Source organism: Primulina huaijiensis, chromosome 3, assembly GCF_012295235.1.
Source record: "Primulina huaijiensis isolate GDHJ02 chromosome 3, ASM1229523v2, whole genome shotgun sequence".
Classification (NCBI taxonomy): domain Eukaryota; kingdom Viridiplantae; phylum Streptophyta; class Magnoliopsida; order Lamiales; family Gesneriaceae; genus Primulina; species Primulina huaijiensis.
Window position 1 is genome coordinate 12317161 of NC_133308.1, and position 18831 is coordinate 12335991.

Below are 18831 nucleotides of genomic sequence, written 5' to 3' on the forward strand. Positions count from 1 at the left end.
TAACTTATAGTTCTTACACGCACTATTATTGATACCTACGGGATCATGGGGCGCTGCTACTAGACGTTCTTACTATGATCCGATGGGTGCAATCAGACTTGAGTTATTATATTTTTGATTAAGAATTTGATGAAAAGAATGAGACTAATTAGGATAAGCCCGAATTAGAATGAATATTATTCTGTATCACAAGAAGTGGTGAACTCACGGTTAGCTATATCTCTAAATCATTGAGGGTCACACAAGTATCGAATTCTATTTTTCCATTGAGATAGTCAAATTCAAGGAGTTGAATATGATGACTGTAGTTTGATTGAGATCAAACAGATTTCTTTTAAAGGAGTTTATAAGTTGATTACATATGATGAAAGATGTGGAAGTTAGCATAATTGTTGATTAAGTTAGGAGAGTGTGACTGTCTATTTTGATGAAATAGTTCACAAAATTGGTAGCTACCAAAAATGAATCAATGAAAACTTTGATCTTCGAAATTTTCATTATTTGAACAAGATTTGTAATCTCGATACATCGACGTTGTCTGATCGTCGATCGAGGTTGTAACGAGTTTACAATTATTTATTTAATGAATTTAGAATCTACTAATTATATAATAATAATGTTAGTTGTAGTAGTGACTACTATATGTACATGATTCTCGTGNGATTATGAATCTTAATATGAGCGGGATTATTGATATGATCATGAATCAAACCTAATAAATATTTCATTAAGGGTTACATGAAATAAGACAAGTTTTCACACCCAGATTTTGACAGAGAAAATTTTTCCATCCCTCTCCATTAAGGAAAAATTCAGCCACCCCTATAATTAATTCACAAGAAATTTTCGGCGATCCAGTCTTGACGCAATGTTTGTTTTGATCTCTAATACGTTATAAGCGAGGAAATCTAGTCTCCAATCTTGGACTTGATTGGGCGATCAAAGGAGGGAGATCCGTTCCTAGAGATTTACAAGAATGACTAATCCGCTAATCTCGGATTGGTTTGGTATCAAGCGTCAAATACCCAAAGGCAAACAAATATAAACACCCTGTTAATTTTTAAATCATATGATGCCCAAAGAATGTTTAGAACATCAAAACTAAAATTTTTTAACTTCCTCTGCATTTTGGGAGCGAGAAAACGGTACTACAACAACATTAGCATTTGAAAGGAACAAATTGTAAAGTGCAATCACTTGGTAACCAAATTTAGTATATGTACTTAAAATAACTGTATTAAAATTTAATGTGTAGATACGAATCACACGTGAAACATAGCATATATAAAATAAACAAATAAATAAATAAATAAAAACACAAACTTTTCTTCCTTCAATTTATTCACGTTTCTACAGCCACTTTTAATCACGACTTATGTTCTTAAAAACATAACCAACAACAGAAATCAACACTAGATTTTTTATTTTTGTCGGTCGGGATTCAATATAAATACATAGCCAAAACTTCGATTCTATACAAAATATCAACATTCGATCGTTTTTCTTCTCTCTTTTCTTTTGCTTAGGTCAAAAATGGTGGAATTACTTTTGATTGTTGGTGTCATAGGTACATATAAATACACACATGATCTCCAACCTGCATATATANAACATAATCTCAGTTCTTATGTTTCTTTCTCCAGTGTAAGTTTTTTTTTATGATTATACATACAAATTTGATTTAAGTACTAATTGGTGTGTGTGAAATGGATGGATTGATATATATGTTGTTTCAGGAAGACATTTTGGAGAATAGTGAAGAACAGATCAACAGAGGAATTTGAGAGCCTTGCATACATTTGCACGCTGTTGAATTCATCTCTCTGGACATACTATGGAATCATAAAGCCTGGAAGTTATCTTGTGGCCACCGTTAATGGATTCGGCGTGGTGGTTGAGACTGTATATGTCTTTTTGTTTCTTTTATGTGCTCCTCCATTTCAAAAGGTGAGTATTATTATATATATAAATTAACATTTATTAATCTTTCATCCATGCTATCTATTTTATATTTTTTTTAAAAAAATCATTATCTATTTTATAATAGAATAAATTTATTATGAAACATCTCACGTGTCTATATTCATTATACTGACCAACCCAATTTAAACCTACAGTGAAAAGTAATATTTTTTACATAAAAAATGATATTTTTTCACGGGTCGTTTCGTATAAGATATCTGTCTCACAAATTTGGCCTATGAGAAATTCTCACAAGAGTTTTTTTGTTTATATATATAGCGAACTATTTTGGTTATTTCAAGTAATTGCAGATAATAACGTTCTTTTTTCCGTTTTCATAAAAAAATTATAATTTTGTATAGGTACCATATTTTCTATACTCGTATTTGCCATAATTTTCAAAAAGTACAGGATATATTATTTTAAATTTAATTTTCTATACTCTTATTATCCGTAATTTTCAAAAAGTATAGGATATAGCATTTTTGATTTTAATCATGATAAATAATTAATTATAAAAAATATTTAATTCAATTGAAAAATATGTACAAGAAGCGATATGAAATTTACAAATTGTACGAATGAATAACTATGTGATTGTTAGTGGCTTTATTATAGTTAACGTTAATTATGTAATCATTTTTTTTATAAATAAAAATAAACACCACATTTCGATAATAATGATTTATTATAAAAAAATTTAAAATTATTTTGATGGTCAATTTTATTTTTAAACAGGGTAAAACAGCAATTTTGTTTGGGATTCTCAATGTTGGATTTTTAGCAGCTGTATTATGCGTGACATATTTGCTGTTGAATGGGGAAATGAGGATTAATGCGACTGGCTACATGGCTTCTGGACTAAATATTGTTATGTATGGTTCTCCTCTTGCAGGCATGGTAAGTGTGTGTGTGTGTCTATATANTTTTTTCCCCTAAAAAATATTATCGAACAAGTAAACAACACAATTATATATAAATTTTTTAGGGGTTTTTATGATTTTATTTTAAAATTATCTTCTGATTGATATTATACCTTTTAAATTTTAACTCGAGAGTGTTTTAACTAAAATAATATGGAGGGAATTATGACAAACGGATTTACTGTGAGTTTTTTTTTAAAAATAATATTGGCATCTATATAGAAAGTACAAAAGAGATTATTAGTTGTTGGCTGTAATAATTTTTTTAGTGAGTAAAACAATAAAAACGTGGTGTTTTAAGTTTATGTTGATGTTTTTCGGACCCAAAGCACAGCGAAAGTTTGAAATTTTTAGTTTCGACGCTCGAAACTTTCTTTGGGTTTCGTATCAATTTAAACACCTCGGACTGGTTCGATACGCTAAACACCGAACCAGTCTGAAGATTAGCGCAGTTGGCACTTCTTTTATATCTCTTCGAACGGATCTCTCTTTGATCGTCAAATTTAGTCAATGATCGGAAACTTTGTTACTTGTTTGGATTGTACTAAAAATCACAAACATTTTATGCGTTGAGACTATGACACACAAATTTAAAAAATTCGAAATCGTTGCGGCGGCAACGGTGGAAGAAACTCACGGCCGAAATATCTTATTTCAAAAAGCTTATGATGAAAATTCACTAAATGAATAATTGTAAACTCATTATATCTACGATCGACGATTTGACATCGATGATATATGAAGGATACAAATCTTGTTAATATAATGAAAATTGAAAATTTCGAATATCAAAATTTTCATTTTCCAATTTTGTGAGTCGATTATCAGTTAAGCTAATTTTCATTTTTTCCATCCTATGGAATCAACTTATAAACTCTTTTATAGGCATTCTGTTTGATCTTAATCAAACAACAATTGCCAAATTTATCTCCTTGAACTTTGACTTTCTCAACGGAAACACATAATCTGATACATATGTGACGCTCAATGGTTTAGGGATATAACTATCTCTGGGCTCACATGTACATGTGATTCAGAATAACATTTATTTTTATTCAGGTTTATCCTAATTAGCCCTATTCTTTTCATCAACGCCTTGATCAAGAATGTCAGAACTCATTTGTATTGCACCCATCGGATCATGGTAAGAGTGTCTAGTAGAATTTTCCCATGATCTCCTAGGTATCGCTGATAATGCCTACAAGAACCTTAAGTTATGGTTAGCGTATAGTAGGATTTCTTCTACTCATATATCTCGATCGAATCTGCAACCATTGATATATCGAGATTCCTCCCTTGGTATGTAAAACTTAGGAAACACCTTTCTAAAATGCACATGTTTTACTATATCCAGAGAGCTGTACCATTAACTCATCAGATCATAAAGATATCTTCACCTGTAGGCAAATGATGAATCCCCTAATACAACGGATTTGCTTTTATGTATTTCAAAACCACACCCAACTTCATCATTTGATGACCCTCAAGGGAGTCGTAAACGAATCAAAATAAATGCTAGTACGTAGAGCCTCTACGTTGTCTCATATCAAAGGACTAATTATATACAATCATAACCGCAGACTATTCCATTCAACAAGATATAACCACTTGGACAGTTCGTGATCACTCATCTGTATGAATGGAAATCTCAATGCACTTACCAATGAAAACATGACGTTTACATCACAGATGCTAGTCTCAAAATCGACCTTTATCCTTATTTTAAGGGGTGACTGATTCGACTAGGAACATGTTTAGAATATTTGATGCAATTAATTCCTAATGAGTTTCATTATTTTATGTTGAGAGGCAGACCTCATGCTGCTCCATTTTATATATTCAAGGATTTTATCTATACAGTTTACATGGTATCTAAGTAAATGTCATTTTTGGATAAAATCGTAAAATATTATTAAAATATAAAACGTTTTTATATTAGAGTCAATGAAGCTCAAACCACAAGTTGGCTCGCTGGACAAGTACACTAACAATCTCTCACTTGTCCTATAGCCAACTACCCATTGATCTTAGACACATTGCTTAATGATGTTTCTCAAACAATGGTCTTGGCAGGGTGTTCGTCCGTGGATCAACAACGTTACCTGTAGGGACGACTTTCTCTATTAATAGGTCTCTTTTTTTCAACATCTGACAGATTATGTGGAACTTCTCCTGTGACGAACCGTGCCTTAAAATACTAATATTTTAATATTTGAGGAAAAATATTAAAATTTCTTTTTAACCAATTTATTATAAATATAAGTCGTAAAATAAATAACGGTCATCAATCGTACTTAAATAAAATTTATTATTAAAACTCCATTATTTAAATACAAAAACTATAAAATCCTTAGTTTAAAAACATCCATCATAACTTTAAAAAGCCTAATAAAAATCTCAACTGACCAGTGTATAAAATTATAGTAGATATTTTAAAAATGTGCATAATAAAATATCTAAAGCAACAAGGTTCTCGGGTTTGCACTGCCACTGGCCCGAGCTTGGTCACTAGTCACCACCCCCGGCCAGCCTCTTCAACTAAATCATCTGAATCGATCAAGTCTAGTGAGTCTAATGACTCAGCATGCCTAACCATAAACAACAAGTAATACGTAATAAAAATCCATGCAATTTGAAAATTGCTCGTACATAGCATAATATAAGCATAAATATGTATAACACGACTTTCTTGTATAAAAAATTTCGTAAAATAATATTTTTGTGCATGTCATCGTAATCATAATCGTAAATAATTTTGGGTAGAATTTTGTTCAATGCAAGTGGCCCATAACATAATTCTTTTGATCAAACTAAACCATAGTAATGGGCCGACAGAGATCACTACATCCCTTGGACTGGATGTATGCTCCCTAACATAACATAATTCCTCCGAAGAGATTGCAGAGGTCTCCGGACACGTTCTCCGACTTTTAAATCAGTAACATAATTTGGCCACAAGACAAATCGCATATCTCAAAAATAATTATTTTGCACTTCATACATACTTATGAACATCTTGAACCTCGTGAGATTGTCCTTGGATATGCTGCCCCTATATACTAAAATTTATACCCAAAACAGCCTACAAGGTTCATTTTGACACATACAACTCTCGAATTAAATAGAACCACTTAGGACGTACCATTCGACTCGGGACTCAACCTATAAATAAAATACATTCTAACCTACTGCCAAAGGCCCTAAATCAGCCCCGAACCATGCCCGAACCTCGTACCATGCACAACAAACCATATAGACACAAGATGTCCCAAAAGTGAAGCCATAGCACCCATGCATTCCGTACTACTTCCTATTGATTCCAACTTGTAACAGAACCCGAACCAAACCCCAGACTCGACCCTTAGACATAACCTAAGCCTCGGGTCCATCCCGTTTGAGCCCATAATGCACTAGAACCCATTGAATCCACACAAAATCGTGCACCCCTGTCACGCCTCTCCATATGCGCGCAAGCTGATGTTCTCGACTCCAGCAGTTATTTCCAACCAATCGGGCCCTAACCAACCAATACATGCCTAACCCGGGACCCTAAGACCCCGCATAGACCTACGCACCCTGGTCCAGCTTAATCACCAACCCGAAGCCAAACCCGCGGTCGTCACCCTATGCGAAGATCTTACAATTTATATTACTAATTAAGTCTTTCAATTTTTAATAAAGAGTCCTACAATTTTAAAATTCTAACCATAATTAAATATCACCTAATTAGATTAATTAATCCATAAAAATAATTATTAAAATATTTTATTTCAAGTGGATGTATTTAAATTCCTTATTTTTGAATTTTTGTTAAATAAAATGCTTAACATACTTTTATCTAACTCGATAAATTAAATTTAGTCCTAAAATGCAAAAATTTATAAATCCTTTAAAATACTATTTTCTTGACTTAAAATAAAAATATAAATTTAAAATTTTAACATCTTAATCATCTCTGTTCTCCTTTCCTGGTTCGGTATCGAACATTCTTATGAAAAACTAAAGCTCGTGAAAACATCATAAATATAATAAAATTGCATAATAAAATAAATATATATTTTAAAAATAATTTAACACATAGCATGCATTGCTTAAATTATTAACTAAATAAAAAAACTAATTCAATCATGCATGGGGTTTACGTGTACTAGTTTTGGGCACTATATCCTCAGTATATGTTTGGATCGCTGATGAGATCTCGGTTCCTTTGCTTGCGCAACGGCACCGGTGTCGTCGCAGTAGACTGGGACTATCTCAACTGTTTGAGGAATGATATTCAACTCTTGAATGAAATTTCTCATCCAACCCCGTTCCTTTGCTATAGACGATGCAACTATGTATTTGACCTCAATGGTTGAATCCGATGTGGTGTCTTTCTTGGAAATCTTTCAAGAGACAGCATAACCATTGAGCTTGAATACAAATCCGGAGGTTGATTTAGAATCATCCACATATTATTGGAAGCTAGAATCATTATTGCCTTTGAGTTTAAATTCACCACTCATGTAAACCAAGAACAAATTCTTAGTTTTTTTCAAGTACTTAAGAATGTCCTTCACGGCTTTCCAATGCAATGGACTGGGATTCGATTAATATTTGATTGAAACACTAAGTGAAAATGCAATATCAGATCAAATAGATATCATACCCTACATTATACTGTCTATTGTAGACGCATATGGAATGCAACTCATGGTTTCTATCTCTTCATCAATCTTAGGGTACATCAACTTGGATAAAGTCACACCATGACACATTGGAAGATATCTTAGATTGGACTACTTAATAGAGAATCTCCTCAGTATGATATCGATATATGTGGACTGGGTGAGACCTAGCATCCTCTTTGATCTATCCCTATAGATTTATAATCCCAATACATATGATGCTTCACCCATATCCTTCATGAAGAATTTACTAGCTAACCATACTTTGGTTGGTTGCAACATTCCAATATCATTCCCAATGAGTAGCATGTCATCATCATAAAGTACTAGTAATGTCAATGTACTCCCAATAACCTATTTGTATACACAAAGTTCCTCAGAGTTCTTGAAAAAATCAAACTCTTTGATAGTGTTGTCAAATCTGAGGTTCCAGCTCCTAGATGTCTGCTTGAGTCCATAAATGGATCTCTTAAGTTTGCATACTTTATGCTCACTTCCTATTGATGTGAATCTTTCGGGTTGAGACATGTAAATCTCTTCCTCAAACTCACCATTAAGGAACGGTTTCTTCACATCCATATGTCATATTTCATAGTCATACCATGCTGTTATATCTAGCAGTAACCTAATGGACTTAAACATCCCGGCTAGAGAAAATGTTTTCTAATAGTCAACACCTTGCCTTTGAGTATATAATTATGCTACCAATCTCGCTTTGAAGATCACTACCTTCTCATTCGCCCCAAGTTTCCTTCTATAAATCCATTTGCATCTTATGGGTATAATTCCTTAAGGTGAATTTACTAAGGACCATATTTGGTTCGAATAGATAGAGTCCATCTCGGACTGCATGGATTTAAGCCATTTAGAAGAACTGACATCATACAATGCTTCTTTGAAGTTTCTTGGATCACATCCAAGAATGGAGGGCTTAAGACCCTTTCGGATCTTCTAGGAGCTTGTGTTTCTTCAACTAGCTGTTGGAGTATGGATTCTTCTATTTCATAAGTGGGTGGTTCTCGAATATATTCAAGTTCTGTCATCCCGAGTTTTCAATCTAATAGAAACTCCTTCTCTAAATAGATGATATTCATTGAAACAAACACATGTGTGTCATTGGGTTTATAGAAGTAATATCCAACAGAATTTTTTGTGTATCCTACAAAATAGTACAAATTGACTCTACTATCCAATTTGTCTCCCACTGTCCGCTTCACGTTATCATGACATCCCCATATTCCTAAGAAAGAAGATTTGGGTGGCTTTTCTATTCATATCTTATATGTTGTTTTATCCACTACTTTTGTATAGACTTGGTTCAACAACTTTGCCGCTATTTCAATCGCAAATCCCTAAAAAGATTGCGGAAATTCGATGAATCTCATAATAGATCGAACCATAGTCATCAAAGTCCTATTACGACGTCCTGACATACCATTCAACTGAAGCGTGGAAGGGGGAGCCCACTGTGAGATAATATCATTCTTTTTATGGTAGTCTTAAAACTCAGTATTTAATTATTCTCCACCTCGATCAGTTCAAAGTGTTTTAGTAATCTTTCCTAATTGTTTCTCTACTTCAGCTCTGAATTCTTTGAAATTTTCTAAGGTTTCAGACTTTTATTTTATTAAATACACGTTCTCATACTTCGAATAGTCACCACTAAAGGTAATGAAGAAAGATTTGTCACATCTCGCGTTAAAACTTAGCGAGTCACACACATCTGTATGGATCAAATCCAACAGATCATGTACATGTTCCACTTTCCCTAGGAAAGGGGCTTTGGTCATATTTCTTTTAAGATAGAACTCACATGTCTATAGAGATTTTATGTCTGACGAGTCAAACATGCTCTCTCCTACTAGCTTATTTATCCTTCTTCAAAAATATGTCCTAGCTTAGCGTATCACAAGTGTGTTTGATTTAGACTATCTCACTTTCTTTTGGTTGTTGTTGATATCGTGTTTACTTGGACATGGTTGTTCGAAATATATTTTATTTTTAAGTTATAGAGATCGTTTTGTATTTCACATGTTCCAAATAAATACATTCTTGTAAATATTATAAACACCTTTATTAAATAAACAAGAAAATACATATTTATCAAGCATAGAAATGGAAATAATGTTTTTATACAAATATGGAACATATAAAACATATCTTAAAAAATTACTTAAAATTATTGTTTAATATTAAATAAATATCTCTTATGGCCTTTGCAGCAACTCTTGCTCCATTGTCTCACCTTCCTTAGCCTTCTACTTCTTGTCATCGCCTTCAATTCATTATATAGATAAGATCCACATCCAGTATCTGATACCCAAGAGGTTCATTAATTGAGACATTTATTTCAATATAAACATATCGTTTCTAAAACCCTTCTGGGCAAGTTATTCCTTGCAATTGTGCTTCTAATGTTCAGGCTTCTTGTAGTAGAAGAAAACATTTTACACTTTATTGAGATTTTTAGGCTCTTTAGAAATACTCGAAGTGTGCTTCTTATTGGTTTTTTTTTTTTCCGAAGGAGCAGAACGTTTATTCCATTTCAATTTTGGGCCTTTCTTTGTCCCTGAAGAAGAGCCCACGAGGAAAATAGATTTTTCCTTTTTGATGGTGGTTTCATAACTAGTAAACATGTTGACCAACTCTTCAATTCTAGCCTCCAACTTGTTTATATTGAAGTTCATCACAAACCCATCAAACGACAATGGCAATGACAGCAGTAGAATGTACGTGGACAGTTCATCCGGAATAACATAATCGAGGCCCACTAACTTATCAATGAGCTCATTCATCCTCACACCATGATCATGAAGCGGACCTTTTCTCGTAGGCATGATGTTATGAGAACTTTGACAGTAACGTGCCTTAGTAGACGTGTTTGTTCACCATACAACTCTTGCAAGTGGCCATAAATGTTATTAGCATTCACAGCTTCCTCAAACAACATCTGCAATTCGTTTGACATAGAAGCCAGCACATAGCTCTTAGCTTGTAGATCATGGTCCCACTATTTCTCAAGCTTAGCCAATTCTTCAGGAGAGGCATTAGCAGCAGCCTCTTTTGGAGAAGCTTTCTTGAGCACATATGCTATTTTCTCGGAATTTAAAACGATTTTTAAGTTTCTCAACCAGATGTGATAGTTAGGTCAAGTTAACTTGTTTTGATTGAATATCACAGTATATTTACGATTTCGTGAAGAAATCGTAAATATACTGAAAATGAAGCACAATAAAATATTTTGTAAAACATAAACATGTAATTTTTCTTTTATGAATTTCCTTCCATTATTTTGATCTATGTAAGGCCCAATTGCTAATTATGATCCCGAACAATATTATTCAATCACAACTTCCAAAACATAGAGCTCAGTAACAACTCTTTGCAACTCTCACGTAATTTTGCCTCACGTTTGAGGAGGGTCCAATAATATGATCCACTTTCTCTTCACGTGTCAAGCCCAACCCATGAATGTCGAACCTTAGTGGACTGACGCCATGTGATCTCCCAATAGTATGAGCCGAAGTCATGGGAGTTCCACGTAGTTCATATCAAATATGTCACTAGAAGTCACATCTTTTCGGCGTCTAGGTCTCTACAATAATATGAGCCAAACACTGACCGTGCGTAGCATTCATCATTCAACTACCGTTAAATGGAAGGCAAGTAAATATTAAACTTTCTTTTAAATTTCTTTTTAAGGGGCTTGATTTAAATTTTAGATCTTATCAAGATCCAAAATGAGAGATTTTATTTTAAAACATTTTCTCATCATTAATTTTAAAATCTTGTGCCATGATTGTTTCTATGTATGCCGGATTCATGAAATTCGTGTTATTATATTAATAATAACACACATACTGCTTATTTATAATATATCACATGTGTTATAAATAACGAAGGATGATCGATAAACGAGAGTTAATTGATCCATATTAACCATATATGGATCCTTGTCCAAACCTTGGTAATGTATTATAAATAATGAAGGATAATCGATAACTGAGAGTTAATTGATTCATATTAGCCATATATGGATCCTTGTCCAAACTTAGGTAAATGTAGGAATGCAAATGCAATGTAACATAAACTTCTAATATTTTACATGTCTTCGATATTCAAAATTCTTTTCGAGGATCTGGCGCACCATGTTCAAATCTTGATCTCCCACTAAATATAATATTTACATTAAATTTTCATGGTACGTTGGGAGACAAATTTACGGAGTGGGAACGGTCCATAAACTAGACCCATATTTAATAATTAAAAATAAAATGTAAAATATCTTAACATACACTTAGTAAATTGTTCATGGTTCTCGATCATCTTTTTATCATATAATATTAACTATTAATGAAATGTCTGCCTTTCTTTTTTCTTAAAAAGTATTAGAATAATTTTTTTTTCAAAACCTCACTTAGAATCGGTCGAACCATAAAAATTACATAAAATATTTTGGACATCATTTTAAAATAAAACAACCAACTATATATTTGAGAAATAAAGCCCATACTATAATCTCTCAATAACCTCTCAAAACATATATAAAAAGTCGTAAAAATCTTTAACATATATCATAATCATAAATGCGGAAAGCTAGAAGCGCTGGTCCTCGGGTCGTGCGCACCTTCAGTCCAGTCAGGTCAACCATCAAGACCTCCCATAACATTTTTATCATAAACACCTGCATCAATCACACCTAGTGAGTCTAAAGACTCAACACACCATAATCTTGATAACAAATAATACGTATAAAATCACATGCAACAGTGAAAAATGCTTGTACTTAAAATATCGTTTTCATGAAGATGCATAAACTTTAAACATGAACATTTTCTTGAACATTTTTATGATGCATAACTTAAACCTTAGCCTCTTCCTTCTCCTCAAAACATAACCTAAAACCTTTTAACATGATCATAAACATTTTTCCTTTTCCTTTTCCTTTTCTTTTATCGAATTCAGATCGTTAATTGTGACTTTCCTCAAACCTCAAAAGTCGATGGATCCATCTACATGTAACCACAGTACTGGGCGGCGGGGACATCAGCGACACTTTCATTCATCAACTGAGCCTTGGTCTATCCTTATTGAATAGAAATACGATCTTCGGGGCTCTCTCTGGTGCCTTTTCCCATAAATGGGATCCATCTTGGGCCTTTTCCCCTCACGATATTCTCATTCTTACCGTTACCTCATATTCGTAATAATGGAAATACGATCGTCGGGATCCCACTGGGACCGTCACCCTCACGATATCTCCAACATTATCGAATTAGTCACAATTACTTCATTTCCTTCAACGTTTTACATTCTCATCACTTTATAAAATCATGCATAACATAATATTTTTGTTTTTGAAACCAAGCATGCAACATGTCTTTTAAATGTCTTCCTTAAATAATAAAATAAACATTTAGAAATCATAATTTAATCATGAATATTTCATAAACATTTAAAAATATTCATAATATCATAAAAACAGCATTTAGAGCACTGCCATGATGTTTACTAATTTTTAGGTGTAAAAAGATCGTTTTACCCCTAGACGTAAAATTTTACGTTTTTGACTTTTTCTTAATTTCTTTGACTCTAACATGTCTCAAATAATTATTTAAGTCTACATGAATTTTATCATATTTTTATTTCGCTTAAATCGATAACTTTTAAATTAATCTTTAAACATAACGTATTAACGCGTTTTAATCCCGAATTAAACCGAAACTTAATATAAAATTCCCAATTTTAAAACTTAGACTTATAATAATTATTTGAGCTTAAATATAATTTTCCATTATTTTATAAAGCTTAAAAATAGGCGTTTCTATTAATTCGTTAATTAGTGTTTTTGTACGGAGATTAAATTCCGAATAAATCCAAAACTCGTTATTTTGATTCCAAATTTTTAACATAACTTTTTTATGATTTATTATACCCTTCAAAGTCATGAGCCGCACCCGTGGACCCATGGATTCAATTTTTAGTTCTTAAATCTCGTTTTTGATCCTTAACCGAACACACCGAGCCATCTCCTAATTTACTCAAGCCACGCCCGAGCCACCTTGAGCCAAAACATAGCCAAACCACCTAAGGACCCTACAGACCAAGCCCAGTCTGAAAAACCAGCCCTGGCCCACTCAAAAACTTTGTGGAACTTGACCCCAAAATCTGCTTGTGTGCGTGTGTTAGTATCCTTGGTGTATTAGGTTCCCTTGTCAACTGGGACACCCCCAGGCCTTAACCACTCGACCCCACACGACACTAACCCTCCCTTGACAACGCCAAGACAAAGCCCAGACCAACCCAGCCACCAGAACCCCAAGCCCGAAGCACCTAAATCAGGAAGCAACCTGCGCGCACAAGCTGCACTCATGGTGCCTCTTTTTCTGATGCTAGGCCTCTAACCATCGTGCCAACCCTTGAACTATCCCCTCAAGCACCCTCCTAGGACCCTAAGGACCTAACCTAGCCCAGCCCATAGCCCTCTGGCCGAGTCTTTCTTCCCTGCACAAGCAGCAACACCCTGCGCATGATCTCCCTTGGCTCTCGGGTGGAGTCCTTCTTGGCAAGGACTCCTCAAAGCCCCTGGTTTTCGAGTCCTAGCATGGCTAGGACACTTCCCTTGACCTAATCATGACCCTAGCCAAGCTCTGGTCCCAACCGAACCCAAGCCCAGCCACCACATCCTTAAACCGAGCCCCTCAATTATTGTACAAAAAGTTGGCCCCAGCTGCTGTTCTCCCTCATGTACAGTATTTTAATGTGTTCTCAATGAAACGTGTAAAAACGTGTTTGATCATAGCCTAATTCATGGCAGCCCCTTAAACAATACAAATACATGATTTTGGTAAACAAAAACTCAAGTTTAGAACCCATGTGCATGAAATTTCGAAAATAATTATCATGGCCCTTGATTTTTAATTCAAAACATGCAATAAATCATAATATGGTGTGATGATGTCTGAAGAAAAGAACAGGTATGCCTTTGCATTTTAAACGCACGATTTATTCGTTGACGATGACGAAGAACGGGGCAAAACCTTGGCTTGAACTTTTCCCTTAAACTTTTCGAAATTTTCTTCTCAATTTGTTGTGTGTGAGCCGTGTGATTATGGAGAGCTTTGGTGTGCCAAAATTCTGAAAAATTGAGGCGTGTGTGTTGTGTGGAGTTTGGGGTGATTTACATAATATATACAATTAATTTCCTTAATCAAGCTTAAGCCCACTAAGCCCTCAAATTAAGCCCACTAGTGCTTGATTTAGGAATTAATTAAAATATTATCATAATTTTGTTCAAAATAAGTTTGTGAATTTAATAGCCGGGTTGCCAAAACGCTCACATTTTTGTTAAAAATCCAACACCGATAAAAATTACGTCCCGGCGTATAAAATCAACTCCAAACCTCTTATTTTCAAAAATATGAAAATGCATCACCCATATTTAAAATAATTAAAAACAATTATTTAATAAAAATATTTTCTATTTTTCAGCCCTCGGTCTACGTTCCTCGATCGCAACTCGAATAACGTTTAAAAATACATTTTAATGCAACCATATAGAAAAATATATTTTAAACATGCAAATATGCACAACATTATTAATTCACGCAATTAAAAAAATTACTTAAAATACAAAGGAATTTAATAATTTGTATGCATATGGTTCGCGTGGACCCTCAAATTTTCGGAGCATTACAATTATATTAATTTCACAATATCACATATTATCAGCAATTCATGTATCTTGTAAATTATCACTAACCACCATAATTATTGAGTTAAACAAATTATTTTATTTAACTTCAATTAATTAAATTTATTGTAAAAACATCTTTTACCAAAAATAAATAAATTTCAATTCTAATTAATTATTTCGTGAAAAAATTTAAAATTTAATCAAAATTTATTTTATCGGGTTGATTTGATCGATTTTAATAAAATATCAATTTTGACAAAAATATTTCTAAAATTTTTGAAAGATACCCCGGGACAGCCGAGACCATCTCGAGCAGCTTGTACGAGCCCTTATGCGCTGTCTGAAGAGTTCGAGCAGAGTGATTGCCCGCTGCCCAAACCGTACAAGAAATGACCGCGCGGCAACTAAAAAAATTGAAAAATTTGGGTACGCAGTTGCGAGGAAATTTTCCAGCCAGCCGTGAGAAATTTTTTTTCTTTTTGTTTTGAAAGATTAATTTTAGAAGCGGTTATTTTTCAGGAACTTCAAGCATGTTTAGAACTAACAATCTCAACATGATTTTAAACAAAACATACGATTGATATACTTTGAATCTGATACCACTGTTGATGTACCGTTTTCTATCACTCAAGGTATATCAGAAGTTTAAAATTTTTAGTTTCGACGCTCGAACCTTCCATATATGTCGTATGAATTTAAACATCCATTGGGTGTTTGGAATTATTACGTTTGAATTTATTTTGCTGCACACTGAACCACTCCTGGATTAGCGGAGTTGGCCTTTCTTGTATATCATTTGAACGGATTTCTCTCCTTTGATTGTCAAAATTTCTATTTTTGTCAATTTTGTGAACTTCTTCACAAAAATAGTCAGTTACACTTTTTCTTTTTTTTTTCAATTTGTAGTTAAGCTAACTTCCATTTCTTTCATCCTATGGAATCAACGTATAAACTCCTTTATACGCATTCTGATTGATTTTCATCAAATTACAGTTGTCAAATTCAATTCCTTGAACTTCGACTATCTCAACGGCAACACAAATTAAAATCCGATACTTGTGTAACCCTCAGTGGTTCAAGAATACAACTTTCCACGAGTTAACATCTCCATGTGATTCAGAATGAAACTAATTCTTATTCGAGCTTATCTTAGATAGCCATATTCTTTTTATCAACTCCTTCATAAATACATTATGACAAATGGATTTACAGTGAGCTTTTAAAAAAAAATTATTGTCAACTATATTGAAAATACATAAGATATAATTATTTGTTGGCTGCAATAACTTCTCTAGTGAGTAGAGCAATCAAAAAGTAGTCTTTGAGCTTTATAGTTTAAAATATTTGAATTATACCGTTACCACCAGATATAAATTTTTATAAATCTGCAAGTGCTTGGTCCTACAATTGGTAACGAGATTGATTCTCTTTGATTGCAAGAAATGCAATTATTGGAGAGAGAGATTGTTGGTGCTAAAATTATCTGTGTTGGGTAAAGCAATCAAAACGTGACGCTTGAGATGTTATTATTTAAAAGATTTGAGTTACACCGTTACTTTTAACTATAGCTTTTGATAAAGCGAGAAACGTTCGATCCTGTACTTTTTTTATATAAAAAAAGACGAGCATACTTCCCCTAAAATATTATTTCTTGTGAACAAACACCATGTAGTTTAAGAATGTGTGCGTGATATTCTTTTTAGAGGTCACGTATGCATGATATTCTTTTTAGAGGTCGCGTATGCATGATATTTTTGATATCATATGAAGTATTTTAAAATTACTTTTTAGAAAATAAATAGAAAGAGTTTCCAAAAAAAATTAAAAAATCATTATATCGTAGCATATTTTAGAATCTCTGAATTTATTTCAAGAAATAATATAAGATATATAAAACATGGTAATGTGTCATAATGGGAGCCAAATAACTACTCAATTTTATTGAATTACCATTATTCAAGTTTAGCATAAAAAAGAAGAAATTTGATTTTCAAGGGACAAGTACTACTGTTTGTTATGAATTGTAATCATGTTGCAATTGTTTGTTCGATACAGTGAAAATGAAATTAGTCATATTCCTTAAAGATTGAGCATTTAGATGAGGCTAAAATTTTAGGTTCCATCACTCATTTTCTGATTTTTTTTTCAATTTTAGTCAATTTTTATTGAGATTATTGATATGACAATACACATGTCACCGTCACATCAGCTCTGCATTGGTGCTACATCATATTGTTAATATAATATATTATATTACTTTTGCAGAAGAGGGTGGTGATGACGAAAAGTGTGGAATACATGCCCTTTTTTCTCTCGTTTTTCTTTTTCTTGAATGGAGGGATTTGGACTTTTTATGCCGTTCTTGCGCAAGATTGGTTTCTTGGAGTAAGTTTTCTTTTATGTTTTCTACATGCAGATGAATAATATATGGTCAAAATGGCATAGAAATCTTTGGATACATATGTAGGGACCTTGAGTTGTCTCGTATGATCATATTGCTAGCTAGGATTAAAACTTGATTCCGAGTTCTCCAAAATGATAATAATTAGCTAGGCCAGCTTAAAACAAAGCAGTAACATTTACAATATGGCATAATCTCAGAAAATGATCCCACATTTTTATTTGAACTAAATATTTTTATTTTACCTATACCATATTTATCCAATCAAAACAAGTAAAAATGATAAATTATCACTTTTTTCTTCCGTAGGATCCTCTCAAATAGAAATAGAGAACAAAGTAACTAACTATAAAGATTATTAAAATGATCTTCTAGAAGGATGATATAGAAAGCGATTCGTTTTGTTTATTGATGTGATCCCGATGAATCGGGTGAGCTGGGTCTGGACAATCCACCGAATCTGATAAAAAATTTGTTTGAATGGAAAAATGAGCAAGGAAATATATCTTGAGGAAAATATTTCTATAATATGACTGCAACTATGTCCTGCAAACAAGAAGATGAATTCGTGAATAAGTGCCGGAGAGGTGTCCGGCGTGGTCACTCCGATGTTTAAGTCAGCAGGCGAAGTGTAAAAGGAACCAATGTAGAGAAAATAAATGCTACTGGTGTGCAAATTCTGATATATCTCACTGAAATAAATGCAAAGCAAACCTGCTATTTATAGGAAGGAAGATGATATTTTTCTTTGTTTTCAGTGTCTAATTACCACTAGTAACTACCACCTACTTGCTGTCACGTCGTCTTTGACTTTTTCATCACGTCAAATCAGCAAGATTTGGTTAGGTACGCTTATCGAGAGCAGATATTACCTGATTTCGTACTCGAGTGCAATGCTATTATCGAGGCATCTCGGGTAGAGATTCATCACCCGAGAATTTGCCCGATAGCTCGGGTCTTCTGATTGCTCGGTGAGTGATATCCCGAGCATTCTCCTACCCGATTACTCATGAGCCCCTTCTGTAAGCTTACCCTAATCAGGATTATCTATTTACTATCCCGAGTCATCCATGACCCGTGTCCTTCTAGGGGTATCATTTATATTTAAAAAAAAATTGACATAGGTGTTATGGGTAGAATTTTGTTCATTTTGAACACATTAGATCTACGAATTGATTTATC

At 33.4% G+C, this 18831-nt stretch overlaps 1 protein-coding gene across 1 annotated transcript in view; it reads left to right on the forward strand.

Annotated features, from left to right (window-relative positions):
* Window positions 1-1388: 1388 nt before the first annotated feature.
* The window catches only part of LOC140972181 (bidirectional sugar transporter SWEET17-like), a 38628-nt gene continuing 21185 nt past the window's right edge, over window positions 1389-18831 (forward strand). Inside the window, exons 1-5 of the mRNA XM_073434645.1 lie at window positions 1389-1568; window positions 1609-1644; window positions 1737-1947; window positions 2701-2862; window positions 17514-17633. Coding sequence (XP_073290746.1) covers window positions 1534-1568; window positions 1609-1644; window positions 1737-1947; window positions 2701-2862; window positions 17514-17633 — 564 coding nt within the window. The 5' untranslated portion in view covers window positions 1389-1533. The remainder of the gene's footprint in view (window positions 1569-1608; window positions 1645-1736; window positions 1948-2700; window positions 2863-17513; window positions 17634-18831) is intronic.